A 15,166-nucleotide genomic window follows, 5' to 3' on the forward strand; every position below is an offset into this window, starting at 1 on the left:
CACATCTCGTGAGAGTGCTAAAGTTGTTAAAAATATTCTAAAAAAATATATAAATAAGTATAAATAAAACATCAGTACAAAATATTTTATTAACTCACATCTTCGATACAAGATTTAGCCAGTGGAAAGCTGATGTAAAATAATACTCCGATGAATAAATAAGTGAATGTCACCAAACCAAAGGCTATACTTAGGTCACGACCCTAAAACAACAATTTTTTCCTTAGATTAGTGAGAAAATAGTAAAGGTTAAGATGATAAAACACAAACTGTTTATAAATCAACTTTAAACAAAATTAATCTTATAATAAAAAATACAAATACAAAAAAACAATTTAAAGAAAGAAATAAAAGTCAAGCAAAAAAGAACTAGGCATAAATTAGCAAAGTTCTTTCAAGAGAAATAAATAATTCGATACGTCTCATATTACAATATATAAACAAAAATTATAATAAATTTTGAAATAAAACATATATAGAATATAATATATATAATAAGAATATATAAATATAGAATATAATAAAATGCTATTAATAAATAAAATAATGCGGTATTTATCGAAAATGTGAACAGCTGTTGAAATTAATATTTTAAAATTACTTTACTCTTATTAATATTATAGGTAAAATTATAAGAAGTTATAAAGCAAGGGTTTAGAGGCACTAAGAACAATTAAATAAATGGTGATCTTAGGAAATGATTAAATACCTATTTTAATGAATTTAAAAAATATCTTGCTACTGTCTACTAGCCCACTATCTAAATATAAAATTGAAGAATGTGAATTCGCCTTATTAATTAGTTTAATTTAGGAATTAAGATTTCTTTGTCCTACAATTTTGAATAGTAAAAAAGGCAGCTTAGGTTTAAAATATAGAAAAATAATAACAAATTCATATATTTGAGAATTTTCACTAACAAGAGAAATAAAAAAAACAGAAAGAAGTAAATATATTAATAACTACTCAGATAGTTACAAAACTAAGATAGGTTTTGGCTGTGACATACATTGTAAAGACTTAATAAAGATTGTATATTTACACAGGTAGTGTACACATGTAGTTCTTTTGCTGTTTGGATTACGTCAGAACTAGTGTAGCAATACCACCGTATCTTTGTGAAAACTTTTCCCAAAAAAAGGGTAGTAGTTCAAGATCAAGAGATACAACCAAAACAATTGTAGTAATTGGGTCGCCATAAGCGATAAGATATTACCCGTAGCTGCAACTTATGTAAGAAGCATTTTGAAGGAAACTGGTACCAGGTACCCTCCGTGGTCACTGTCAATGAAGTGGCAATTTATTCAAATTGAAACTAAGCATGATCCCATGCAGAGCATGCAAGCACGAAGATGAAAGAATGGGGCACATACTTTGGAATCGTCCCTTTCTCGTTAATACATGACGGACGGGCAGATTTTTTGGTGTATCCCATTCATTCGTTGGAGATACAGAAGATTTACCCTCGACGACGTCAACGAAAAGATCTAAGTCCAGGTGTTGCTTTGCCTACCGTCTTTCTCTAATGATGTGCATGACTAGTACAGGTATTTTCTCTAATGCTTTTGATACTACCAATCTTAACCTTTTAAGAGCAAAGTTGAAATATTATGGTTTTTTAGATCATACTCACAATAGGGTATACTGAGGTATACCTGAGTGATGTTCGCATCCACTCTCTAAGGCACTCTCGCACATTATAGATTCATAGATACAAAAAAATAATACAACTGCTCAAGGGCGTAGGCAGCAATTCTTTTTGAATCGATTAGGTGAGAGGACCAACTTATTTCCACCATCCAAAATATATCAAATTCGGATTTGATTTAATCAACATTATGTGTACATGCTCCAAATACACAGTGTATTTATATATAAAAATTCCAAACGGCGTGGATCTTTAGCAAATCTGTTTAATACTTCCTTTACTAAATCTTTTTAATTTTCTTTAACTATTTCTTTGTGTACTTTCAATAAGCATAATCCTGTAAAAAAGATTATGATATAAATCAATCAATTATCCACAATTTATTTACTATTCAAATGATTTTCCATCATTGTTGACTAAAGTCAAATCTTTACCCATTTTAATATGCTGATGTATCTTGAGAAAGGTTTTCGTTCGAATATGTACAAGGTAATGCGATGGCAATGTGGAGAGTTAATCTTGTAGCTGGAAAAAAATACTGTTGCTTCTCGGACAATATCTTCTTATAGTTTTAGAATTTTTGTCTTTCCGTTGATGCATGTTTCAGTCTCATAAAATAAAACTTAGAACTTTACGAAATTTTTAAAATCTTGAATCCCTATTTTCAACAGCTGGATACAAGTGAAACAAAGAATATGTAGGTAAATTCTCTTCGAAGAACCTTCTTCCTAGTGAAGCTACATATAAATCTAAATAAGGGATCAGAAGCGACGTTCTTGATGATTGACAGTTCTGAGTTTTCCAATCAAAACTTTTCTGCAATTAACTTGAAATCAGTCAAAAGTCCTCAATTCCAATATCTACACTTTCTCGGGGATCTTTTTCCAATTTAATAATCTTATGAATTTGTTTTGTGCAACCAAGAAGGTCTAGCCTCTTTGTTTGTAAAATATTGACAATCGGTCCAAAATAGGAGCAATATTTTGATATTACCGAATGACAAATGATAAAGGTTGTTTGCGTTACTACTGATAATCCTTTGAATCCATCGACAATACTGACAAAATGTTCTTTAAAAATTGCAATATTGTTGTACTTTTCCGAGTGTCTTATTTCACAGAAAGCTTGAATTTTAGGGAAATATTTCCTACTTTCGAGAGAATGTCGATATGAATTGATGACGTCTTTGATTGTCGCTACTGTCTTGCGAGTTTGGAGAACATCATTCAAATCGTTAATAACTGAATTCAACTGTAACTTGCACAATGAAAGTACAAAGCTTGATGATAATCAACTAGGCTTATAGATTTTTAGGTAATCAAATAAGACATGGCTCAACATCCCATTGTCCGTTGAAATTTATGGAATCCAGTTCTGCTTCTGCCCTACCCTGCTTACCCTTACAACTGATGTTAATTGATGGCTGATAATTTATTTTTTTTTTTCGTTTTTTGGCCTTGTGCTTGGCACATTTAGCCACGTGTTCCAATATAGGAACTCATTCATAATAGAACAGGTTGCTAATATAGTATTTAAAAAATTATACTATTGGGTAGTATGACATTGTATCTAATAAAAAGAGTACAAAAAAAGGAATAATGCAAGAAAGATTAATACTAGGGATCTTAGACAGGGTCACACGCTTCTCGTCCTGGAGCCAATGCAGACATTTTTTAAAACAGAACATAGGGGGCTCGGATAGGTAGGTAAACAATAGGGAAAAAACAAAGGGATCTCTAAGTAAATAAAATTATTAACTAGTGTATATACGTTCAAGTTATATTTTCCTTTTGGACAATTTCAAAAATTGTATGAAAATAGACTCCATTCTATCGTCGGCCAATTACGTTTGCCTTAAGTGAAGTATGACACATAGGAAGCAAGCCAAGCTCTTTCAATTTATTATGCAGAAACATCACTGCGTCCATATTATTTTTACATTCAAATAAAATATGGTTCAAATCATCAATTGACTGGTTGTCACAATTACATATATATATGAGTTATTTATTCCTAATTTATGTAAATATTTATTAAAATTACCATGACCCACTAGAAATCTGAAGAAAGATGTTGTCAAATAACTTCGAAAGTTACATTAGGAAACCATAATATAACTGCTAAGGGACGCTTTTATTAAAGTGTATGTATTTGAAGTATTTGCTAAATATGCAAGATATTTTCTTTTCCAAGTTTCTGAAGACCTCTTTCGGATAATTGGAACTAAATCACTAAAGTGTACTTTGGAAAGAATCCTATCTGTCTTAATTGCTTCCTTGGCCTCTTTATCTGCCAATTTATTTCCTAGCAATCCGTGTGTCCTTTTAACCAAATGAATGCTACCTTAGTATTATGTTTATCAAGATTACTGATAGCCTCTCGAATCTTAAAAATAACTGGGTGTTTAAAATTATGTCCATTTTTTAGTGATTGCAAAACTGATTTTGAATCAGAAAGTATTAAAAAGTTTGAAATTATATTAGCATCAGTAATAAATTCCAGGGCCTTTAATATTGCTAATGCCTCTGAAGTAAAAATAGAAGCATAATCCTCACACTTGTATTTTCTTTTAATATTAATTTTTGGAATAATAAAGGCACAACCTGTACCATCAGCAGTTTTTGATCCATCTGTGTATATTTCTAAGTAATTTTGAAATTTACTCAAAGTATCCTTAAGAATAGTTGGATTGGCTTTATGACAGTTCGTAAATGTAGGAAATATTATTGTGGGGTCAAAAAAATTAACCCCAAAAGCTAATTCGTACATCCTTAGTATATTTGTTTCATTAATGAATTGATAGAGGTTTTTTGTTTCAGCATAAGCTTCAGCCAATGGAGGACTGTTTTTATTTAACTAATATTTATTAGTTAAAATAGACATACCTATTTTTTTTTTTATAGAACAAAAAAAAATTTACTTACGTTATGTTCCTGATGTTTATTATTCTTCATAATAGAAATAATAATATTATGAATAAAATAACTAAGGGACAGCATTCCGCTAAGGGCAGAAAATGTCGGCTTAATATATAGCTCCGACGACCAATCAGAGATGTTGATTCCCCAACCATAAGCCTTCACTGCCACAAAGATTAGTAAATAGACTACGCTTATTGTTCCTAAAAATTGTTAAATTGTTAATAAAGAAATATGTTTTTTCATCCTTACGGTCTTACCTAAACTATTAAATTTCGCAAAAAATGTTGGCGACTTAAAATTTAAAACGCCAAACAATATCACAGCTAAAAAGACAGGTACGGTACTGTACAAGTTCCAAACGTTATCAAATTGAGATTGGGGCATCGAAATTGTACTGGAAGTGGTACTGTTTATAAGAGATTCTTTTGGGCATAGTACTGTGACGTTATTTTGAACAGGGTCAAAAGGCATCACAATTAAACCTAAAAACACAACATGATAAATTACAAAAATGTTTTTGCGGTGAAAGATTGGGTACTTACCATAAATAAAATAAACGGAATTGTACAAAAAGTTCGACATTAAGATCATATAAACTATATCGGCCCCTAGCAGTACGATTACCGAGAAAATTTTCGCTACAACTTCCGACCATTTTCCTAATAAGTCTCTGCATAGGTGGCTTACGTCGATGTCTTGACCAGATAAACCTAAAAAAAATTGTACAAATATGTATAACCGAACAATGAAAAGAATAATTCAATAAATAACAATTCAAACTAAGGATACAAGGAGAAAATAAAAATAAGCAAATACATCGCTGAACAAATCAGGTAAAAGTAAAGATAGACATAGAAAAAACACTATAAAAGCAACAAATGATAAAGTATTAATAACATTTTTATTAATAAAGTATCTAGTCAAAAATGAAAATATGTAATTTTTATAAAAAGAAAAGGGTTTACGTAAATAGAAAAAAATTAAATATATTATTTCTAAAACTGGCTTTATTTTATTAATAAAAAGTATAAGAATATAGAAGGTTTTTCTAAAAACAAGATGAAAGAAAGTCAGTGAAAATGAAAACATATTGCAGGTTATAAATAAACGAATGAATAAAATTACAAAGAATCAAAATAATACTCAACAGCAAGCAAGCAATAAATAGAAACAGAGAAATTTGTACTTAATAACTTAAACTTAACTAAATTTGAAAACAAAAGTAGCTAGAACGCAATAGACAAAAAAAGTTACTGAAAAAAAGTACAAAGCTTTAAATAGAAAAAGTTAAACAAAAAGAAAATATGAAATTGAGCTACGAATATAAAATAAGAAAGAGAAATACATAAAGAAAAAAATGCTTTAACTAGAAAATAAGAAACAAATAAATTTAGATAAATCAAAGGAGAACAACACAAAGTCTCGGTCTCAAAAAAGACTTTTTTTTTGAGACCGAGACTTTGTGTTGTTCTTCTTTGATTTATTTATATCAGGGTCTCTTTGAGAATATGGACGACTACTTTCATTCATGGACGACTTCCAATAAACTTAGAGTGAAGAGGTCTTTTTGAGAAAACATGGGAGGCAAAAACAAATTTGATTATAGTTATGTTAAAAATACAATAAATTCAGTGACATAAAATATAATCAACAATAGAAAAAATACAGAAAATACAAGAATATCAAAATAATTCAATAAACTATATAAGATATCTAAAACTAAAAATTTGAAAGGTTATAAAAAGAAATAAATTGGAGAAACTATAGTTAACAAAAAAATATTTCAGCATTATGATAAATAAAATTTATATAAAATCAAAGGATAAAGTAAAACAGAAGTGTAATCTAAAAAAAAAATAGCAAGAAAGTATATATTACTAAGAAAGGAAAAAGCAATTAATTATTATCTCGTCAAAACTATAATTATATAAATCATATAATAGGCGACAACTAATTTAAAAGCAGGGAAACTTGTGTTAAAATTGATAAAGAAGTTACTAGTAAAAAAATTTTGATATACAAGAGTGATCAAAGGAATGTATTAATCAAAAATCATAAAATTAAAACAGAAAGTCAAATCAAGGTAGCACCTATTTATATAAAAAAATTTAAATAAAAATTTAAAACATAAAATAGAAAAAATCGAATTCTTTTAAATTAGAAAAAGATAAATGAAAAAATTGAATTAAAGCTAGATGCAAGTAGCTTATTTAAATTTAAATCCTTTAAAAAAATACAATGTTAGTGTAAAAGCTACTCGAATATTTAATTATCAGTATAATATAAATAATAAAAACGAATAAACAAAAAATATGAAGAACTAAAAAACAGAAGGAAAAACATAGGAATGTAAGATTTGACATCAAATAATTTAAAAGAAATAAAAATATTAGGGAATAGTTGTGACAAGTCATGGAATAAAGTTAAATAATAGTAGAAACTTTAGAAAGTTTAGAAAGTTTCTACTATTATTTAACTTTATTCCATGACTTGTCACAACTATTCCCTAATATTTTTATTTCTTTTAAATTATTTGATGTCAAATCTTACATTCCTATGTTTTTCCTTCTGTTTTTTAGTTCTTCATATTTTTTGTTTATTCGTTTTTATTATTTATATTATACTGATAATTAAATATTCGAGTAGCTTTTACACTAACATTGTATTTTTTTAAAGGATTTAAATTTAAATAAGCTACTTGCATCTAGCTTTAATTCAATTTTTTCATTTATCTTTTTCTAATTTAAAAGAATTCGATTTTTTCTATTTTATGAAGAACTAAAAAACAGAAGGAAAAACATAGGAATGTAAGATTTGACATCAAATAATTTAAAAGAAATAAAAATATTAGGGAATAGTTGTGACAAGTCATGGAATAAAGTTAAATAATAGTAGAAACTTTAGCAGTTAAAGGAAAACAGAATGAAGAAGTGAAAGATAAGATTAAAATTTTAAGATGTGATCAAATCTAATAATACAATATAAATTTTCAATCAAATTAAATACTAAGAAAGAAAAATGACATATTTGTAAAAAAATCGGCTTTGCAAGTTAAATATATCAAAGAAAATTAAGGAAAATGCGGTGAGAAATGAAGGTATAAATCGGATTTATAATCATTTATATCTTACCATGTTTTTCATTAACCATTAGCAACAAATGACACGTATAAAGACAAAGGGCAGCCACCAGTATATTAACAGCAATACCAGGGAATAGTCCGGCCATGTGGATACCCCAGGACATGGCAAGCAATGACGATCCCATTGTGGTATTCCATATTGCAAATCTAAAAAAAAGTTAATAGTCATTGAAAAATTCATTTAAAATTATTATTTTAAACTTTGAACCTCTTATTACGAATATCTATTAAGGGTAGTTAAAATAGGCGCTTGTAAACGTTGTCTCCTATATATAAACATTACGAAGAAATTCTTGAGTGATATAATATCAGAGTCGGTTTCATCAGACGGTCAGGAGACGCGATTTTCAACGCGAGGGGTCAACAATTTGTCAATAAGTCGGTGCATCAACAACTTTACTGATTAATTTTCATTGTTTCCTTTTTTACAGTTTACGTCTGCTTTATTTACTTATTGCTAAATACATAAAAATGTAGAACGTGGATAAGGGTATGTTTTTAAATTGAGTACGAGTGAAATTCCGTTTTTAGTCATATTATTGCCATTTAAATAAATGTTTTAAATATATTGTACTGAGTACAACTTATTAAACAAGATTTTACCAAATTACGGAAAAAATCAATCAACCAATTTTAAGCTCTGGCCTAATAGTTTTTATTAATTTACTAGAATCTATTAACACACACTATAAAATTTAATAATTTGAACGGATATTTATTGTATATATCGGGTGGTCAGTAACAACGAGTCGTGTGTCTTGAAAGTACTACTTACGTATATGTCACACCAATAAAAATAGGGAGAAGTAACAATAAAAAAAAGCGTCAAATAATGTATGCAGCCGATAAAGTTTTAATTTATTTATAAAGGTATCATTTAGTAGATTTAAAAATAATGCTGTAAATACAAAACAAATTTGAGAAACAAAGCGGCAATTAACTTAATGCATGATGATAACAATGCTTGCAACTAACTGCGCTAAAGCGCCTTGGTATGTGTAGTAAACGACTTTTTTATTTAAAAATTTTATTGAACAGCTTAAATATTCTTTTATTTAAATTTTCGACTTTTTCCTAATAAAAATTAAATTTGTATAAATTTACGTACATGTCGCGATTGGCATTTTGTAAGTTGTATTAATAAAATCACCTTAATAAACTTTAATACACTGATATTAATAAATTTTTATTGCCTATTTTTTGGTATGGTTTATTATTCATTAACTGTAAAAAATACTTTTTAAAAATTGTGATAATATCAATTAAAAGAAAAACAATTATAGTAACCAATAAAGAGAATTTTAATAATAAGTAATTAAAATAATTTGCAATAATATTATAAGGTCTTAAAATAATCTTGCCCAATATAAAGGGTGTAACATAAGTGATGACTTTAATTTTAAGTCGTGATTCCTTGTCATTTTTTAAGTAAAAAAGTTCATATAAACATATGTCCGGAAACGCTTTGTTTTTGAGATACAGGGGGTTAAACTTCTTTTTTTAAATCGATTTTTTATTAATATCTCATAAACGCATTTACCTAATTTTTTACATTTTGTTAGTCACTTTGTAAGGTACCTTTTAGAACTCTCACATCTGGCCTAGAAATTTCAGGGGCGTGCCCACGGGCTAAGTCGGATGATTTTTTTTGTAAAAAAAATATCGCCCGGTACCTTTTTTGTAAGTATGATATTTTTTTAAATAAAGCATCTAAAAATGAAACTTTTTTGTCTCTTTTTTTTTTTCGTATCTTGCTTCGTTTAGAAATAAATTTCAAAAACAATATTTTAGCACGTCTCGGGCCTCCATAAAAACAACCTAAAATGCGTCAAAATTGATTTTATTGGGAATACTTCATATTTATGCAGGTATGTATAAAAATTTCTCTGATAAGAACATTCCTATGTCTTATGGGTACTATTAGTTGAATGTGTTTTACTGTGCAGATAACTATGAATAACGCCGACTTAGCTCAAATGGCATTTCATTTATGGCCTTGCAGATGGAAATGGTGCAGAAGCCCGTCGAATTTATCATGAACGCGTTCCCGATAGACCAATTCCAGCAGAAAGAACTTTCATAAGACTCCATGCCCGTCTGTGTGAGACTGGATCTTTCAATGCTCATGCTGAGCGCGTTGGTAGACCGAGGGTAATAATGACGCCACAACTAGAGGAAGCAATAATTCTGCAAGCAGTGGAAGACGATCCGTCAACTAGCACGCGAAGATTATCGTTACAGTTTAACATCAGCCACGAAAGTGTTTGGAGGGTTTTGCACACAAATTTACTTTATCCATTCCACATTCAGCTGGTGCAAGCACCGTTGCCAACAGATTTTCTTGCACGATTAGAGTTTTGCCAGTGGTTTCTTTAAAAAACTGCCCAGAATCCAAATTTTACGGCTAAAATTCTTTTCACAGATGAGGCCTATTTTTCACGGGAAGCCATCAGAAACTTCCACAATAACCATCTTTGGGACTTTGAAAATCCCCATGCCATTGGAGAAGGTGGATTTCAACAGCAGTTTTTCGGTGATCATCTTATCGGACCACACTTTCTCCCTCCTAGGCTGAATGGTGATACTTACAGACAATTTTTAGAAGAAATATTGCCAGATTTATTAGAAGACGTACCACTAGCAACAAGAAATACCATGTGGTTTATGCACGACGGTGCACCTGCTCATTTTAGTCTTGTCGCTCGAAACTATCTAAATGATACTTTTGCTCAGCAATGGATAGGTCGGGGGAGACCTCAGCTATGGCCAGTACGATCTCCAGACCTGAATCCTCTGGACTATTTCTTTTGGGGATATCTGAAATCGCTTGTTTATGCGACGCCAGTTGTGGATGAAAACGATTTGAGAAACCGGATTGTAAACTCTTCTAATGTCATACGCAACACACCAGGAATTTTCGAACGTGTGCGCCAGTCGATGGGAAGAAGATTGCGTGCTTGTATTGACAGTCGTGGTTCTCATTTCGAGCATTTGATTTAATAAAATTTTGATGATATTTAAAACTAAAGTAAGTTTTTATTATTTTTCACAAAAATTAAGCGATCGTATTTTTAATTGCTTACATTTGTACAAATATCTCGCACAAAAAAATGGTGGCGTACACAAACAACAAATAAATTTTAAATAGGTAACCATTTGCGACGTCATTGCATTAAAATTTAAACATCAAAAATAGCATCTTATTAATTATTGTTTTCGGTCAAGTATGCGTTTTGCAAAAAAAATATTTAAGGTTTTTTCTTAGTTGTTAAATAAATGTTTATTATTGGTAATTTGTTAGTTAATTTTAAAGCATTTTATTTTTTTTTATGGAGGCCCGAGACGTGCTTAGATATGATTTTCAATTATTTATTTCTAAACGAAACAAAAAATTCTATGTTATACGCAAAAAATTTAAGAGACAAAAAAGTTTAATTTTTAGATGCTTTATTTAAAAGAAATATCATACTTACAAAAAATGTACCGGGCGATATTTTTTTTACAAAAAAATCATCCCGTGGGCACGCCCCTGACATTTCTAGGCCAGATGTGAGAATTCCAAAAGGTACCTTATAAAGTGACTATCAAAATGTAAAGATTTCAACAAATTCGGTAAATGCGTTTATGAGATATTAATAAAAAATCGATTCAAAAAAAAGTTTAAAACCCTGTATCTCGAAAACGAAGCATTTCCGGACATATGTTTATATGAACTCTTTTACTTAAAATATGACAAGGAATAACCCCTTAAAATTAAAGTCATCACTTATAAATGGAGCAATTTACGATTCTATAATAATATATAAATATTTTATATTTTATTAGGTAAGTATGTATATGGGTCAAGAGCAATACTTGATAAAATTTTATATTGAATGTCAAATGTAAACGTTTAGCCAAATATTCTAATCAGCTAATCCACGCTCTTTATTCTGTTAAACAGATAGATTAGATTAATTAATAGGATGTAATTTTATTTTATTATGTTAATTAATGAAATTATCTTGCCTATTTACGTAATTATTCTCTGCGGGAAACCACTTACAGTACTACTTCTTTTTAACCATTTACGTCATATGTGATGTCATATGTAACCTTTTAGTATGTACCTGTATCGCAGTTTTTAACAGAAAACTCGGTTTATGAATATAATTTTTGTGACAATAAAGGCTTTCGATGTTTTTTTACCACCCTATATTAATATGTACAGAAATTTTATAAGAAGTTTATTAACATTGATTCTTTTCTACAAAGAACCGTAAATTAATATTAAAGGTTTCCTTTTATGGAAAATTGATAATTGGAATGTTCTGAAAACGTAATTTTTCACTTAAAAACTAAAATATGTCAAAAACGGTTTGACTTAGATATAGAACATTAAAAAAAAGAAAATTTTGTAGATTCGAATATAGAATCCAAGAATATAGACTGTTTCATTTAAAATAAGGGAGTTCCGGCATAAATATTTTAACCGAGTTTTTCCCATCGACTTTCGTATGTTATCTAATTTTCATATATTTCTTAATTATAGTTTTTTCACAATCGATCGACGCGGCTTTATAAAACAGTTTTTTTTTCCGGTAATTTCCTAATTTGTTTATTCACTTTTTAAGGACTAACAGCGTTATATCTACGTTCAGAATTTTATACGCTAAATTGCTATTGCAATATAAAAAATATCCTGAATTGTTGACTTTAAAATGAAAATAGGACTCTAATATACACGTAAGATATATAAAAAATCCTTTTTTTAAGTATCTTACTTTTTAATAACTCCTTCACTAAATAATTATCCAAAATTAAAAATAGTTAAATGCTCTATCAATATGATTATAAAATATTTAAAAAAAAAAATTTTTACTTACATAGTAACAACTGAGTTATGGGTATGCTTCTCTGGTTCCTTGTAGTGCATAAAATCGTCGTAACTACTTGCACCACTAGAGGACGGTTTCATTTTCAAAGGATTATTTAATTTGGCATTCATCTGAAAAAAAACTCAAGAGTCGTAAGTAAATTATCTAATATATTTGCAATAGCTATTGTACATCTGAATAAAAAAATACAATAGGTACTTACAGGTACATCGATCTCGCTATGTAAATAACAGTCATTTTTATCAAAAATTATATCGGTGGTAGATGAATAAACATCAAAGACTGGCGTTTCGATCCTCTTGGCAAATATCAATTTGCTAAAATATAAACAAAAAAATTATTTAATTAAAATTGAAGATGTAGCTAAACAGGCGATCAGTGAACTTTCCACTTAAGTATAGATTGACGAATAAAGTCCCTGCCACCGTGGTCAAGATCATTAAATATCTGATATTCGATCACAACAGACGCAAAATAGTTATTACTAAAACAAACTAACGTATTGCGGAACAATCTGGCGTAATAATAATAAACGTTTTGGAATTTTCTCACCATCATTAATTATGCACTTGATTTAAATAATATTGTCACTATGGTCGATAAGAGATGTCATAAAATTATATTTATTACCTTTCGATGTCCTTTTTCTTAGAAAGTGATGACACTGGTCCGGTTTTTCTTCCGAATGTTATTGTTGGACTTACAGAGCTCGGTTTTTCATGGTCGCTTTCCAAATCGCTTGAACCATTAAACATCGATCTGGAAATAATTTTCTTTTCATTCATTTCGTAAAAAACATTATTTATGATTTAATTGTAAATTTAGTGATAATATTAAACTTATTAGAGCTGACTTGACGTTTTAAATAAAATATTTTGTAACAGATGCTTTAATTTAAAAGCCAATAAACACTGCGCCATTGTAGATGTTTGTAATAATTTTTGAATAGCAATTTAATTTTCATATTGATATCCGCCTCTCAAAAATTTATATACGGTAACCTTTGCCAGAAAATACAATTTCTAGAAGATATGGATAGTAATTTAGAAATGAAATGATTATATGCAAATATAGTGAAAAAATAATTTTAGGGTCACGTCCATCAGATAAATTAAGAATGAATAAAATTTGACAAGCCTTTTTGGACAATAGTTTGTTATCAATAAGTTACTTCTTTTTACAGAAGGGGCTCTGATAAAATGCTTTAGTAATAACTAGTTCAAAATTATAAAAAAAATTTGACATATGTACAAGAAATAAGAAAACAACATAAATAAAACAATAAAATCTACCAAATACGAAATACATTATATAGAATTCACTCACTCACACACAGTATAATAAGATTACATACCTCAATTTGTTGTATTGGCACCATTAATAATAAAGTTATAGGATACATATCTATAGTTTAAGAGAAAAGGAAGATGGAAACCACACCACCGAAACGCCGGCAAAAATTAAGACTTATAACTATGGTCCAAAAGGGTGGTGAAGTTTCAATCATTCAATTATAGAAAATTTCTTTTTTTATACTTATATGCCATCTCTGTCCAAGGTAGTATAGAAGAGGGTAATAAACTGATGTCTTCTTGAAAACGTTGGGTAAATTGCACCAGAAAAACGGAATTTCCAGCAGGTCCAGAGAAACATTTTTAAAATGAAATGATGGCATAGAAAAGAGTGGATGAGTTCAATTTTTATATTTATGTCTCCATCTCAGATTGTATCATAAAACGCGGTAATAAAATGACATTTTCTCTATCTCATTGGTTAAACTATGACAGAAAAACATAATTTCACCAAGATACAAACAGTAATTTAAAAATAAGATGATGACATAGAAAAAGTTCAATTTTCTTATTTATAATTCCATCTGAATCTGATAAATCATGCAAGTAAGTTTCTGTCTAATAGATTGAGTAAACTAACAGCATAAGAAAGAATTTTAATATGCTTCCTTTTAGTTTTCCTAAAAGTTATAATCCCAAGTTTTATGATATTGGTAATCTTATAGAATCATGGTAGCTAGTAGATTCTAAATTCATTGATGAGTATTCTATGCATCCTAATAAAGCAGATTTGAAATAAAATGATGCCTCAGTGGTCTATGTAAAATCTAATTTAATACATGAAGTAACGCATATTAAACTCTCTTTATCCAGGATTACAATTGATTTATCCATTAACTTATTACTATATATTTTTAAGAAATAATCTTGGTTTCAGTGCAAATTCTACATGTCATTCATTCATCTGTAACAGATGATTATCCAACCATGTTAAATATAAATAGTGAAGACGCAGTTAATTAATAGACTATAACAATACTGAATTGTAATTTACTAAAAAGCTTTGTAAATAATTAACATTTTCACGACATCTCTAATAGTGAAGACCCAGAGGCAGCAATAGAAATGCTATATAATATAATTTTACAGGCTTTAAATCTAGCGAAAAGTGATAAATGATTTAGCCAAATGAAATATAAAAATATAAAGCCTTGAATTATCAATGGTATGATCACTAGTATTAAGATAAAAGACAAAATGAAAAAAAGACTTCTGCATCATAATGA

At 28.9% G+C, this 15,166-nt stretch overlaps 1 protein-coding gene across 1 annotated transcript; it reads right to left on the reverse strand.

Moving 5' to 3' along the window:
* Nucleotides 1–18: 18 nt before the first annotated feature.
* On the reverse strand, nt 19–13,388 carry LOC126750033 (sodium-coupled neutral amino acid transporter 9 homolog; the record flags this gene model as incomplete). Its single annotated transcript, XM_050459544.1, has 9 exons — nt 13,219–13,388; nt 12,791–12,905; nt 12,577–12,698; nt 7,701–7,858; nt 5,112–5,279; nt 4,827–5,051; nt 4,573–4,769; nt 99–203; nt 19–37 (listed from the first exon to the last, which is right to left on the reverse strand). Coding segments are annotated over exons 1-9 (1,264 nt in total), but the record flags the coding sequence as incomplete, so codon positions are not given.
* Between the last annotated feature and the right edge of the window lie 1,778 nt (nt 13,389–15,166).

This window comes from Anthonomus grandis, unplaced genomic scaffold, assembly GCF_022605725.1.
Source record: "Anthonomus grandis grandis unplaced genomic scaffold, icAntGran1.3 ctg00001115.1, whole genome shotgun sequence".
Lineage (NCBI taxonomy): Eukaryota > Metazoa > Arthropoda > Insecta > Coleoptera > Curculionidae > Anthonomus > Anthonomus grandis.